This window comes from Nematolebias whitei, chromosome 7, assembly GCF_014905685.2.
Source record: "Nematolebias whitei isolate Nwh7 chromosome 7, NemWhi1, whole genome shotgun sequence".
In the NCBI taxonomy this organism is placed as follows: Eukaryota; Metazoa; Chordata; class Actinopteri; order Cyprinodontiformes; family Rivulidae; genus Nematolebias; species Nematolebias whitei.
The window spans coordinates 48,242,374-48,257,975 of record NC_056504.1 but is presented as its reverse complement, the minus strand read 5'-3'; the positions used below and the strand labels follow the sequence as shown (position 1 = coordinate 48,257,975).

Genomic DNA, 15,602 nt, shown 5'->3' with positions numbered 1-15,602 from the left:
GCAAGTGTGGGTGTTTCACCTACCCCACCCACAATTTTGATGTTGTCGGGGCCGGGGCGTGAACCGGCGATCTTCGGATCACAAGCCCACCTCTCTAACCTCTGCGCCACCACTCCCCAATATATATATATATATATATATATATATATGGGATTGTTAGTAAATTAAGTGGTCTTGAAAGTCCTCTAAAAAAATGGAACAGAAAGCATGTATATTTGGCAAACGTTAATAGTGGAGTCCCTCAGGGGTGTGTTTTTGGTGCTATATTTTTATATTATCTTTATATTTAGAATACTGGCATATATATGTATTTTTCAAATATTGCCAAGTCTGGGTTGAGATTGCCATTGGCATCTTTTTTTTAATTTAAATTTTAGAATTAAATCTTACAGAACTAAATTTTAAATATTAGCAAATTTGGATTCATTTACTGCCATACTTGTTCTCACAAAGCACATTTATCAACACACTCCACACCTCCAAAGACTCAGGTTTTCAGGGTTAAGTATTAATTTGATCTTTAATGCAAACCTGAAAAAAAAAATAAAAATAGAAGACTCACCACAACCAGAAAACTAAACATGTTAAAAGTAACAAACAGACACTACGTTATTTGTTTCAGTGAATTGTTTTATAATGTTTAGAGGAAAAAACATTACAAGACAGTTTTTAACCACCAACTGCACAATAACTGTTGAACTTTACACCCAGAGACAATCTGATGATAAAAATAATTTCTTTCAGACATTTATAAACTCTAAACTTCAACTTGTGTCACTAAGATCAGTTTTCCAGAGTTCCTAGTAGCTTCAGCTTCAAGAGAAATTAGCTTAAACCACAAAAATCATGAGCGACCCTTAAGATATCAGAACCAAAGTTCTGCTCTCCCACTCGAGGCCTCTGCAGCCTCCAGGACACCTTCAGGCCCGTCAGCAGCCACTTCTCGTCTCCGTTCTGTTTTAGTCCAACAGGAAACTGAAGGTCAAACAGAAGACTCAGGGAGTCCTTGTTGTACTGAAGCAGGAAACAAGAGCATCCTAACACGGTAAGTGCTAAAGTTGGACCCAAACATCAAATATTTGGGTCCGTTTTTTAAATCTTTTTCTTGTTGGAAAAGAAAAAATCAATTTGGATGAGAATTACTCAACATTAGAGCCCCAGAGATTATTCTTCAACGAGCTACAGCTACTTTTACTCTCGACTCCAAGCTCTTCACAAAAACAGACCCAGACTAAACGTTGGAGTACAATCAGGAAAATAAAGACTTTAAGACTGTGCTTGTGAAAAAAGATGTTTTATCTGGTTGGTTCAGGTCATTTTGATTTATTTAATAAAAGAAAATAACCAGAAATTAATCAAAAATAACTGAAGGGATAAAACTAGTGAAGATGACTGACAAACTTATTGCATCCGTTTCAGGATGAACTCATTTTACAATTTATTTTAAGAAGTACTGTTTAGAATAAACATAAAAAAACAAACTAAATTAAAATAAAAGCCAATTTTTGACTGAATAAAGACGACACAAATCATAACTTTTAAAAACAATGCTTAATATGAAGGGATTTTTAAAGTTTGCAGAACTTCCTGTCCTTGTTTTAGAGAAAATTCACTAATTTTTCGTAAATCTGATGAAATGCAGCAAACGGACCTAAGAGCAGACGAGGTCACGTCTGATCCCATGAGCTGACAAACAAACAGCGAGCAGCTTCGTGAGCCTCTAAACGTGTAGAAGTTACACAACTCCACGCTGAGTAAAAGTACCTGCAGCTTGATGATCATTATACTTGGAACCAACACGAAGAACAGAATGACCCTCAGGTTTTGATTTAAATGTGTTAAATAAAGATTCAAACGTTAAAGAGCTGAGTTCTGACAAAAGACACGTCTGAAAGGATTTCTTAAACATTTTAAGTGCACGTTTTCTCAACACATTTCCTAACTTTTAAGCCAACAAAGTTTCAAGGGGCGTGAAACTGTTTTTTCCTTTTCTAATGACAAAAACAAAAAAAACAGAAAGAAATGAATTATAAACTGCTGATTGTTGGTAAATCCTTCATCCTGCATGATTTCTATTTGACTCATTCAGTAACTGGTTTGTTTTTTAAACAATAAAAAAATAGTCAAGTAACAGTAACTAAATAAAAAGATAATCCCGTTAGAGGCCTCGTGGGAAAAAAATAAAAATAACGAGCTGGTGGGCGGAGCTAAATGAGGCTAAACGTACCTCTGGTGTTAAATTCATGCGTTTAAAGTGAAAAACATGAAGATTTTTTAGGCTGAAAGGAGAAAAACTGATGTTCTGATGTAAACTCATCAATGTGTGAAGCAAAAAGGTCAAAACTTCCTGGAATAAAGTCCTAAATTTACCAGAAACAAGTCTCAGATGTTCAGAGATTGTTAAATTATGGCCTCCAGGATGAAAACGTTTTCTAATTTACGAAATATTAAAGACGTCATCTTCCATTCTTTAGGACTTCAGTAAGAAATTTACAGAGAAACTCACACATTTATGAAAAAACTAAACTTGTGAAAACAGTGGGAACAGACAAAGGGTGGGCAGTAATTTTTAAACATTTATAAAGTTAAAATAAATTAATTCTACAAAAGAACGCACTAGTAACGTTTTTTGTTGTTTTACGTGGTCGTGACTCCCCGAGTTGTTCCCTCAAGGTGCAGACTGAGCGCCGTTTCTTCACAGAACCTCGTCAGAAATAAACTGCGAGTAATTCCACCCTCGTAGTTTATTTTGAAAGGATTACCAAGATGAACCTGCGGTCGAGGGTGAGCTCCACCGGACACGACGGCTGAAAATAAAACCCGCTGGCAGTCTTACAAAACAAGCCGAACATCATTTACAGCACAAATCTGAAGTTGTTTTTGCTAAAATGTTAATTCCTAGAAGAGACCCGGACCGACCGCAGCTCACGATAATGAAGTTTTGACCGTTTTCTCGCCAACAAACGACTTCACATCAGAGAACGTCACTTTCATTCTCGTCCGTTTCCACATTTGTTCTTGGAAAATTTCACTTCTTTCTTGCACGTTTCAGACTTTCAAACTTCACGTGATTTGACAGCAGTGCTGAAAAGACGCCCTCCAGCTCGTTTCATTATCATTTGTATTTAAACAACCCTGATACTTTGTTGTACAAATTACTGCAACGAATTCCAAGTTGAGGCGTCGGTGAACTGCACCTACGTTCATCGGGGCAGACAGAAAATATTCAAATATTCACATTTTTACAAAGCCTGCCTCCAGAGAACAGCTTTGTTGAACTGGATCAGAACCTCTGCGTCGTTATGTCTAAACGTTTAATCCTTCGCTGTGTGAGCCCATAATCTAGTCTTCATTTTGCTCTCTAACCCACCACCCATCGTAATCCCTCCACCGCGTACAAACCCCTTCCTCGTTTCTTTTTCCGTTTCCATCCATCCCGTTTGGGACACGAGCGCCCGACGTGTTCGACATTTAACTAACCTTGTCGTCTACTCTTGACGTGCGCCGTGATTTCTCACCGGTGGACGACGCAGTCGTAGGCGGCTAAAACGGGTCCGTATTAATTGTAATAAAGGAGAAGGCGTAAAGCTGCTTGTTCTTCCGGCTTCGTTTCTCTGGCACCGTATGATTCAGTTCAGAGAACTCTCTGGGATTCTCTCCTGCCGCGGCCCGACGCTACATGATGATTCGCGGCTCCGGGACCGACTCGCTGATGGATTTATGAGGCAGGACGTTGGCGCCGTTCAGGTAAAGCTCGTCGTTCACGATCACGTCCTCTCCCAGCACCGTCACGTTCTCCATACGCACCTGAGGACGCAGATCAACGCGCCGTCATGACAAGTTTCTACATTTATACCATGAAATGAAGCAGAAAGGATTAGTTTAGGCCAAGAACTCTGGAAGACAAAGACAAAGACTGCCCCCTGGTGGCTGTTTGCAGCAGAGCTCAGAAACTGAACCGGTTCATGAAGATACTTCTCTTTTTACGTTGAGTTGTATTTATTAGCAGTCAGTATCTTACCTGCAGCAGACAGCACTCGACAAAACCCCAACTTTAAAAATCTAAATAGCTCCTTCAATGATTTTTATTTTTGTCCATACCAAGACAGTAAACACTCAACTGAAGTGAGACGATAGAGTTTTATGAAAAACTGCACATAAATTAAACTCAAACAACTTTTGTCTTAGCTGAGTGAAAAGATAAATCTCTTTTAGTACAGTTCACTTAAAAAAACACCTAAAAAGATCATAAAATTAAATGTTTGAAATTCTGGAAACTTATTTTAAACAACTAAAATAAAGCCAACGTTTTACAGAAATAAACAACTTTAATTGTTTTGCAAATCAAAGCGGTCACAAATGCACGTTGGGTAAAACGTCGACTCACCCACTGACCCACAGACGAGCTCCACCCCACGATGCAGCTCTCCAACCAGGAGTGCGACTGGACCCTGGACCCCTTCAGCACCGTGCACCGTTTTATCCTCACGCCGTCCTCCACGACCACGCCGGCGCCGATGGTGACGTTCGGGCCGATGGTGCAGTTCTGCCCGATCTGCGCCGTCGGGTCCTGCGGAGGAGAGTTCAGGACCGGCGCTGTAACGTCCGTTTATAGTTATTTTACCGACAGCGCCAAGAAGCTGCGCTCACCACCAGGACGTTGCCGAGGAAACCGAGCCCCGTGTGCAGCCTCTCCGGGGCGTGTTGCCGTAGCGACTGAAGGTACAAACACATCCCCGTGAGGAAGTCCTTCGGCTGACCGATGTCCATCCAGAAACCTGCAGAACCAGGTAAGAACCCAACGAATCAACAGAAGAAGCCGTTACCGTGGAAACGAGCAGGTTCCTCCAAATGACCTCCAACAGGTGAATTACAGACTAAAAAAGTCTTCATCTCTCTTCCATGCAGCCACTTCAACCAAACTTATACGAGGAAGCAAAATGCTGCAGTTTGGATGTAAAATAAATAAAATCTAATTGTTTGTGACATGTGAACTTTCTGTAGAGTGGAGATAGAAACCACTTTGTTCTTATTTTTATTGTTTCGGTGTTTGTGACTCTGACTGAGAGCTCCGTACAAGAACTCAACGTGCCTGGATTGTTGGTCTGTGCACAAATAGCAAATAAAGAACTTTGTACCTTTGTATATGCAAAATAAAATAGAGCAAAATGCTAGCTAAAAGGAGCAAAAAGCTAGAACTAAATGTAGCAAAATGCTAGTTACAAGCTAAAAGTAGTGAATGCTCAAATAACCAAAACATGAGCTAAAGGCTATTTGTAGCAGAACTTTTGCTAAAAGCTAAAAAAGCAGGATGTTGGCTGAAAGCTTAAAGGAGCAGGAGGCTAGTAAAAAGCACCAAAGTTGTAGCTAGAAACAGCTAAACGTAAGCCAGTTGGTAAATGTAGCTATATGCTAGCTAAAAGAAAAAAAAAGGACGGATAAATGTTTAAAGGAAATTTAAGCAAAAGTGTAAAAGCAAATTTAGCTACAAGATAAATGTAGTAAAAGGCTAAAACCACAAGAAGACAAAAGCAGTCGCAGAAGAAACAGAATGTAAATTATGGAGAAAATATACGTAAATAGCACCCCCCTCTAAACGAGTGGCTAAAAAAAGCACAACGTCTGCAAAAGTAATTAGGATCACACACACACAGACAACAACAGTACGAACACAAACAACAAAGAAAATAAAGACGCACATTTACAGGAACTAATGATCTAAACCTCAGGGTTGTCGTGGGAAACCACAGATTCGTGTCAAACACAGAAAACCGTCTACGACACTGGTTCAGACCCCACTTTTACCCAACAGCTAAACATTGAGTCCAAACTGCAACAAAGAGTTTTAAACTGTGGCCGTGAACGTAAAAACATTTTGGTTGATTACCGTATTTTCCGCCACGCACGTCGCTCAGCCCTATAATTCCAAAAACGTCTAATAAAGTGGAAGAATCCATAAATACGTCGCATCTATTACGCGTCACCTCTGACTCACGGAAACGTGGCCGGTGTTGTGCCAAAAATCGATTGGCTGCTAAATGGTGGCCGCGGGAGCGTGCACGGGAGGACTTTAACAAGATTAACACTTAAAAACAATTGTTTGTTTGCTCGACATTATAGTAAAGTTATGTCTTAGTTGAACTTTGACTTAATAAATAAACTTCAATGGTCAAATCAGCTGCATTTCACCGAGGCGGCGCAGCGAAATGAAGCTGATTTGATGGTTGTTCCAAGCGAGCTGGACGAAGGTGGCATCTATGGCAAGCTGATTGTGTCATTAATAGCCACGTGTACCTATTATTACATGACACAACGGCATGCCATACTGCTCGAGTGCCATCTAGCAGCTAAAAATGATAGTGTTCTATATTTTCAGTCAGAATGAATGAAAACGGTCAAATCTCGGCCAAAAATTGGTTTAAAATATGAGAAAGAAATCCATAAATATGTCGCTTTGGTGTATAAGTCGCAGGGCATGCAAGTTATGCAAAAAACTGAAACTTATTGGGCGAAAAATTCAGTATTATGATTATTACGGTTCTTTGCTAAACGGCTTCGTACCAGAATTTGCACCGTTCAACCAGCAACAGTCAGAGTCACAGATCTTTGAAACCTTTGACTCTGCGGGTCAGAAGAAGCAGAGATAAGAGGGAACCACTGGACTACGGGACGAGACGGAGGTTTTAGAAAAGCTGAAGAGGGATGAATTTGAAGAGCAGCACCAAGTCCTGCTTCCTCCCACCATCAAACCAGGAAGCATCTTTAGCTAAAAACTGCTTGATGAAGAGAAAAGGTTTAACCGTGTTGGTGCTTCTCTACATGTAAATCCTCTCCGGAGCTTCACGAGTTCAGATGTGAGGAAAGACCCAGAGACTTACGTCTGGTGGAGCTGTGCGCTGCAGAAACCAGAACCAGAACACGAGTCAGCGTCCAACATGTTCTCCAACACCGACGAGACTTTTACCGAGTCTGACTTTTCAAAGCGAACACAGCTCTGCGTCTAAACGTCGCTGCAAACTAAAATATAAGTTGTCGGTTTCATCTCGAGGCGTCAGAGCTGCTTGTGCAGAAGTGTCGTCTACAGAGAACGTCTGCTCTTCGTGACCGCAGCCCAACGTGAAATGAATAACCACAGACGTTACCCTGCAGCTCCATGGCGTACAGATGACCCTCCTCTGCCATGACGGGAAAGATTTCCTTCTCTATCGAAGTTGGTCTGAGCTGCACAAACAACAAAACCAAACCTCTGAATATTCAGCGATCGTGTAGCCGGTGAGAGAAAACAACAACGTGCGAGCGTTACCTGGATCCTGCCGAGCATGCTGGGATTGAAGATGTACATGCCGGCGTTGATCTTGTTGGAGACGAAGACCTGCGGTTTCTCCACGAAGCGCTGAATCGTCCCGCTGTCCGACTCGTAAACCACCACGCCGTACTTGGAGGGCTCCTCCACGCGCGTCACCTTCACACAAACAAACACTTCTGTTAGTTTTTCCTTTTCGTTCGCTTCAGTTTTCAAACGTACACGTTTGCTGCAAGTTTGCTGGAATCCTCAACTTCTTTAAAAAAAAATAAATCTTTTTACTTGTTTTATTTTATAAACATGATGAAAAAACTATCATTCCTTAATTAAACAAATGTAATTTAGCTTTACATGCTCAGAATTGTGTTTTTTTTTTTATTGTTAGCGTGTTCATGAAGTCGGCTTTGGAGATGTGATCGACGGACATTTTAGGTTTATTCTTCACAGCACGGTGGCTCAGTGGTTAGCGCTGTTGCCTCACGGCAAGAAGGTCCTGGGTCCAATCCCCGGTTGGACCTGGGGTCTTTCTGGGTGGAGTTTGCATGTTCTTCTCGTGCTTGCGTGGGTTTTCTCCGGGTACTTGGGTTTCCTCCCACAGAACAAAAACCTGCATGTTGGTCTGCTTTCAGGTCCAGACCTCCCTTCAAAAGGAGATCTGTGAGATTTGTCTGGTTAAATAAAGATGAATAAATAAAATAAAGGTACAAAACTCAGCACTGGGCCATTTGAGCACACGAGATGGTGGCGATCACGACGGCCTCGAGCTCGGATCATCACACCCATGTTCTTCAGAACTGGCCACACCTCCAGGAAGTGTTTTGTCACCGACGACCTATGGGAAGTCCCTTTGCTCCATCATGTGACCAGCTCTGACACAAACCCTAACGTTACGAAGAATGTTTTAAACAAAACAAAATGTTTTGTCCGTTGTGAGAAAGGCAGACGTGTAACTAACAATTCCATCCTACCGGAAACAGAACCCCTCCGGAACAAAAGATCCGCCTCCGCTCTTTTAACATAAAATTACGATATAAGATGCTAAATTTAAAAAAAAATACAAAGAATGCAAATACATTAGAGTAAAATAATATATAACATGGTAGAAATATATTTTAATATATAGGACATTGAAGCAAAAACTCCATAAAGTATTTTATGAATTGTGTTTGTTGCTGTTACTGCAGAACTTCCCAGTAAAAGACAGAGCATGACAGAATATTGAGCTTTGTATTATTTTAGAAGATCAGAGTCTGCACAGTAAAACTAATTATTCCACAAGAGCTCAGAAAGATAAAACATGAAGTGGTCAGCTGGAGCTGAAAACGACACGTCCAGAGGACCGGACCCTTCATCTACCTGGATTATGGAGCGGCGTCGGGACCTACCACGATGGTTCCCTCCTTGCCGTGGCTGCGGTGGAACTGCAGCAGATCTTTGAAGGGAAAATCACAGATGACGTCCGAGTTGAGGACGAAGAACGGCTCGTTGTCGATGTTCAGCAGGTCTCGAGCCAGCGCCAGGGGCCCCGCTGCACACCAGTAAACATGCAAACATTAAACTGGTCATTGTCAGCAGGTTTGAGTGAAAACTAGTTTGGGTTTGCAGCACACAGCACTGAAGGATGCAACAAACTAGGATTTGTTTTTCTGTCTTTTCTAATTTAACTGTTTGATCTGAGGCTTCTAGTTACAAGTTAAATGTTTGGTTCATCCAGGGCTTGAACACAAAACAAAAATCAAAGTCTTGCAGTAAGAGCCACAAAAATCTGATTCTGTGATTGAACTCATTCTCTTCAGGTGAAAAACAGTGAAACATTCGGCATCTTTATTTTAAAAGTACGAACGTTGTGACAGTTCTCTTTGTCTTTGCGTTTTATCCCGAAGTGTGCCGCTCTCACTCTGTTCAGTAAAATGACCTCGAACTGGTCGTTGTGACTCTGAGACGGATTCTTGTGGCTTCAGTTTAGTCTGAAGCGATGAGACACTCACCGGTTCCCAGAGGCTCCTTCTCGTGAGACAGAGAGATCCGAATCCCGAGCTGAGGAGAAAACAGCGAAACCTTCATGAAGCAGAGGACTGAGCGTAATCCTGGTTTCAAATATTTACATTAGAGCGGATAAAAACGATAAGAAGCCACAAAACAATCCGTTACGTTCTACCTGGAGTCTTGAGTACTACAACACTCCCTCTGACTGAATAATTATTATCTAATTGTTATTCCGGTGAAAGAAAGAGAGAAATTTAAACAGCGTTCCCTTCACACCTGAGGTCATAACCAGAGAGTTTTAAACCTAGAACTTTATCTGAACACATTTCCTGTTCAATACGAGTTCTACTAAAAGCGCTCTTCGTGCTGTTATGAAGCGTCTGACGGTTCATCGGACTCACTCTCTGCTCCTGGACTCTCATCTCTCTCTCCAGCAGCTCTGACATGTAGCTCACAGCCAGAACCACGTGGGTCACTCCGGCCTGCAAACACACGCACGGTGACCGATCAATAAAGCACAAAAGCAAACCGTCGGCGAACCACGTCCTCCTCTGTACCTTCACCAAAGCCTCCACTTGGTGCAGAAGAATGGGCTTATTGCAGAACTCCACGAGCGGCTTGGGGACGCTCAGGGTGAGAGGTCGCAGCCGGGTCCCGTACCCCCCAACCAGAATCAGAGCCTTCATCCTTCGGCCGTTAGCAACAGTAATCCGATGAGAGACGGCTCATCAATAAGGAGGTGCAGCAGCCTGAGAAGCAGAAACGATCACGATTAACGAAAACAATTTCCAAAAGCTTGACGACATCAGATTTGATCTTCTAGCTTCTACGAGATCCGACTTTCAAATCAAGCGGTTTATTCTAATGTTATAACTTCTGTCGTCTTAGATTTACACAAAACTTTACAACGTTTGACACAATCAACATGTTTCTTTTCTACAGATTAAAATTACTGATCCATCATCTTTACCCGCTTCTTCCTTTTCGGGTCACAGGGGTCACTGGTGCCCATGTCCAGCCATCACTGTGTGAGAGGTGGGGGACACCCTGGACAGGTCTCCAGTCCATCACAGGGACACGTAGAGACAAACGAGACAATGAACCATTCACTCTCTCACTCACACCTAGGAACAATTTAGAGTTACCAATCAGTCTAACATGCATGTTTTTGGTCTGTGGGAGGAAACTGGAGCACCCGGAGAAAACCCACGCATGCACGGAGAGAACATGCAAACTCCACCCAGAAAGGCCCCTGACCGGGATTCAATCCGGCAACCTTCTTGCTGAGAGGCAGCAGCTCCACCAACTGATCCACCATGATTGATCTAAACTGGTAAAATTATTTTTTACTGAGCTTTTCTCCCTCGTTGTGGTGACTCAGTAAAACTAGCTCATGCTCCTCAAAAACTGAAAGAAGTTTTAAGCTCTCCATGTTACGAAACTCCCATCAGTGAATAAACATGATCACTGCTGTCCTTGAGATCCCAGTAGGATCACCTGTCATAGCAAAAAAAAGATGACAAACGACAGTTTTCCTCAAAGTTTGAAGGTGACGGATTATTAGAGGCTACAGCAAACGAGAGGCTAATTAGCTGAATGAATATCTTCTTACAAGAAAAAACCTAAAGAAACTCAAGTTTCCTAACGGATCGATGAAGACCGTCACAGACCGCGCGACTTCAGTCTTTAAAACCAGTTCTAGTAAACGTGTCTGGCTTCACGAGTCGCTGTCATCGAACAAAAGTTTGCCAGTCAGTGTTTATTCCATGACATCATCAGATTTTTCTGTTGTTTCAGTGTGACGTATAAAGATGAGATTATAGTAAAGATTAGAGAGAAATGTCCACTAAACTTTATATACTTGATTAAATTAAAATAAGGTCTCCTGCGCTGGATTAAAATGATCAAGCAGCAGTTGTTTAATTTATTTAAGTAGAACTGCATAAAAAATAATAGGAACTCATTTGTAATTGAATTTTATTAAACATGAAGTTGAACTTTTCCATTTTTTTCAGCTGCAAATTTTATTTACTTATTTGCAAACATAGCACTGATATGTTGATAAGACAACAGTTATAAATGTATAATTTATTGAATCTGCAATTCCAGTTTGTTTAATTTTCATTGGCAGGAGGACGCAGATTAAACCAGGTACCGATTTCGATACAACACCGCATACTGTTTTAGCTCTTTCAGCTGAAATTACTTTAAGAATGTGGCAAAGAATAATGTATGGAAAATGTGTGTGCGTCTAAGCTAAAACTAAAATAAATAAAAGCAAACTGGGTCCGTGCTTCTGAACTCATGTAAGCTAACTTTAGCTAATTTATCTAGAACAAAATACCACAAACTGAGTGTTATTATCACGAAAACAGTGTTCTGTGTCCGTGTGAGTGGATGAATAAAATTAAAACTTACAAGGATCTGTTCACTTTTAGCCTGTAGGAGGTTTCTGAATCACTGAAACTCTTAAATGACACGTAAGATCGTTCAAACACGAATTCCTTGTTTGGCTTCCGGTGCAGACGAATGACGTCAACACCAACGTGTTATTCATAACATCCGGTATAAATTGTCAAAACAAAGGTTGTCTAAACAATGTGTTCTAAATAAATAATAAATCGATAATAATAAATACAAATGTCATTAATCAGAAAATAATTAAATATTGTTTGCAAGTGTATGATTAATGATAGCGTATTAAAATACCACATTTTAATGAGTAAATTAGATTTTTTTAAATTTTTATATTTATTGTTATATAGTGGTTTTTTTTTTATCTAATTTAGACGATGAAGGCAGTAAACATAATGCTTGGGCATCAGACTGACAACAAATGGATCTGGAAATTAGCCCTTTAATGTTGTTTGTAGCATGACTCATTTGCAGTTTACAAAAAGAAAGATTCGGGAAATCCGTGTTTAATTCCTGTCTTTTTTAAGCGATTGACAAATAAGAATTAGTTATTAAACTTATTTTTTAAGCCTGTTCATGCTGTTTCCGGTGAGCCCGGCTAGCTTAACGATCGCCTTGAACTTCCCTCGGCCATTCCAAATGACTGGAGTCGAATTGAAACCAGGACATTGTTCACAAAAAGAATCCTAATTACACTTAAAAAATGTTTTGTTATTTCTACCTTGTATGAATAAGTACCACGAGACAATATAAACCTATATGACCGACAAAACCTTTATTTAGCGTTTTCTTTTCGCCCCTCACATGACAATTTAGTATGTCCCACACTTTAGCTCCGCCTCTTTCAGCCTTCTGTCCAATCAGAGGAAAGGATGCCGAACAAGGAAAGACACGATCTTAATTTTTAAAAATTATTCTTACTTTTTATTTAAAAATAACTATTTCCTCAAACCTATGTTCACGTGATTTAACTTTAACATGTTTTGCGTTACTGTTTACAAGATCAAACACGGATGCCATGTTGCCTTTAGGTGTTGCAGGAATTACCAGAATCTCTTTGGTGGGGAAAAAAAAACAAAAATAAAAAAATATCCTGATGCATGCTCAAAAAAATAATAAATAATAAATAAATAAAAAATAATCTGTGAAGAAATTATTAACCTACATTTCAATCTTTTCCTTTAGGTGACCGGTTTTGTTTTATTGTCTTACACGTTAACTAAGAAGCAATATAAAATAAAATTTCATAAACACACAGAACAGTTTATAAATTTAAGTAATAAACACAATTTGCTAAATATTTTATATTCACAAGCCTTTAAAAACATTATCAAAAATATTCTTCTTATCACAAATTTGTTACAATACAAACATTTAAATAAAAACATACTCCGAGTCAGGGATAGCATTTTATTTGTCCATTTCTGTCACCACTCGTTTTTTCAAATGCTGAAATATTTTTTACAACTTGCTGATGAGCCACATTTTATCTCAACCACTTAAAAAAAACAGATTGTAGCAGTTTGTCATTCAGACTGTTATCTTCTAATTTAATTTTAGAAAAGTCAACAAGAACGTAAATTGTCTTGACTGAACATTTATTAGAAGAAGCGAAACATTCACTGGGACCTGTGGGGATATTAATAATTCTAATAAAATATATATTAAGCTTGAAATGTAATTTTCTTTCCTACGCCCTCAGAGACTGAAGCCAAGATGTTAAAACAGGAGTTGCAACAAATCTGGACCTAAAAACTAAAACTCGTCATTTAAAACGAGCAACAACACTGAATATCAGTGAAAACAAACGTTATGACCGTATTTTACAACAGTTCCGTTTACTGAAGCAAAACGTGAGCGGGAACGAGTTCCAGCCTGACAATTTAATCTCACGCACAGATCTGTGAGGTCAGAGGTCACGGAGTCCATGCGAGGTCGCAGAGCAGGGCGATGTGGTCGGAGGGGTGAGCCACGCTGGGCAGGGCCTCGTAGGTGGTGACCTCCTGATGGCTGGGCAGAGGAATCACCTGCTCCACCTGCACCACCACACAGATGCACGTTAGCCTCAACCACCACCCACATTCAAAACACAAAACATTTAAGGTTCAAACTGATCTGAACTCGCCTTCTTCTGATCAACAAAGCTGCTGAAGTGTTGGAAAACCCAGCATGAACTTTATAAACTATAAATCCTGCTTCAGAAGACCCCAGAATGAGAAAAATCATCCGTTACTCAAATAACTGAAACAATTATCCGTTTCTATCGACTTCAGTGAACGATAGTAGCGCTCAGATAAGTACTTTTTACCACATCATTTTATTTTTTTAATATCAGTCGGGTATAGATTTTTCTGTTAAAAATTACGGACTTATATTGTGAATAACACAAAACTGCAAAATCTAATTTTAACTTTTATTGCACAAATACAAAATCTTAATTTCATCAAGAGTTTGGAAGAAATTATTTAGTGCTCATGTGGTATTTTACCTGACTGCATTTTTTCACTGTTAATATATTTTTTGTTTAAAACAAACAAAAGGCGGGACAGTGGATCAGTTGGTAGAGCTGCCGCCTCTCAGTGAACAGGTCGCCAGATCAAATCCCGGTCCGGGGGGGTCTTTCTGGGTGGAGTTTGCATGTTCTCTACGTGCATGCGTGGGTTTTCTCCGGGTACTCTGGTTTCCTCCCACAGACCAAAAACATGCATGTTAGACTGACAGGTAACTCTAAAATGTCTCTAGGTGAGAGTGAGAGAGTGAATGGTTGTTTGTCTCTATGTGTCCCTGTGATGGACTGGAGACCTGTCCAGGGTGTCCCCCTCCTCTCGCACAGTGACCCCCATGACCCAAAAAGGAAGAAGCGGGTAAAGATGGACGGATGTTTTGAAGCCTAAACGTGCGGCTCACAGGAGCGTACCTGCATGCTCTCTGGCTGCATGAAGATGTAGTCCAGGCAGCCGTGAAATCCTCCCACGAAGTTGGTGTAGGCCGGCTGCCCGCAGGCGCTTGTCAGAGGGGGGAAGGCAGAGACCAGTTCCATGCTGCAGGACTCCTCCAGACCCGAGCTGCTCCAGTCCTCATGCTGCTGAGGGATCTGGGCCTCACTGAGCAGCTGGAACACACCTGGAGCCGACACGACGTAACATTAACTCTGTTCATAACAAAATGTCTGATTCAAACCAGAAGACTCGGGTTACGGTGCTGTCAGCAGAGAAGTTACCTGAATCTGGGGTGGAGTTGAAGTCCCCACAGAACACCAGCGGGGCTCCAGGTGCGACTTGGTTGATCACGTGACTCAGGTGCCGCAGGGCCACGCCCATCTGGAACAGGCGAACGTTTCCCCCTTTAGTACAAATAAAGATTTTAGAGGTTCAGTACGTTCCTGTTTCCGCTGTCGGAGGCAGGAAACTCAGAGAGGCGAGTGTTTTTACCTTTCGGGTGCCAGTACAGGTGAGTGTTGGCCACACACACCTTCCTGTCTGGTTTCATGACGTCCTCGAGCACAGAGACCTGCAGACGAACTCACAGGTAACTACAAACACAACAAATGACTAATAAATATTACTAATTATTACTAAATATTACTAAACAAAATGCACATTTCTTCTGTTCATTCAGGATTCACACGGTTGTTCCCCTGTACGCTCATTTATAGTCAAACTACTTCTGAATACTTTGTAATATTTTAACTATTTACTCACCGAAATGTTCGGCTTAGACAGGAGACGGGTGCAAAGACCAGTGTTTCCCCTACCATTATACAAGCGGGGTGCCCCACCCCGTCAACAGAACTGAGCACCCCGCCTACCAAACCAAACTTGTTTAGCTTGTGTCACGCCTTGTTTAGCTAGTGTCATGCCTTTTTTAGCTAGTGTCATGCCTTTTTTAGCTAGTGTCA

The 15,602-nt window shown here is 40.9% G+C and overlaps 3 protein-coding genes across 3 annotated transcripts in view; all 3 read right to left on the bottom strand.

Moving 5' to 3' along the window:
• Positions 1–15,602, bottom strand: part of LOC119412013 (gastrula zinc finger protein XlCGF57.1-like) — a 520,281-nt gene that overhangs the window by 45,211 nt on the left and 459,468 nt on the right. The window lies entirely within an intron of this gene.
• gmppb (GDP-mannose pyrophosphorylase B) lies at positions 3,287–10,005 on the bottom strand. Its single transcript, XM_037678996.1, has 9 exons — positions 9,847–10,005; positions 9,691–9,771; positions 9,292–9,340; positions 8,689–8,831; positions 7,304–7,462; positions 7,143–7,221; positions 4,651–4,778; positions 4,388–4,570; positions 3,287–3,807 (listed from the first exon to the last, which is right to left on the bottom strand). The coding sequence occupies exons 1-9, from the start codon at positions 9,973–9,975 to the stop codon at positions 3,676–3,678; spliced, it is 1,083 nt and encodes a 360-aa protein (XP_037534924.1). The 5' UTR covers positions 9,976–10,005; the 3' UTR covers positions 3,287–3,675.
• The window catches only part of pde12 (phosphodiesterase 12), a 5,575-nt gene continuing 3,302 nt past the window's right edge, over positions 13,330–15,602 (bottom strand). The window contains exons 5-8 of the mRNA XM_037678990.1: positions 15,136–15,214; positions 14,925–15,047; positions 14,622–14,827; positions 13,330–13,740 (exon numbers count right to left, since the gene is read on the bottom strand). Coding sequence (XP_037534918.1) covers positions 13,621–13,740; positions 14,622–14,827; positions 14,925–15,047; positions 15,136–15,214 — 528 coding nt within the window. The 3' untranslated portion in view covers positions 13,330–13,620. The remainder of the gene's footprint in view (positions 13,741–14,621; positions 14,828–14,924; positions 15,048–15,135; positions 15,215–15,602) is intronic.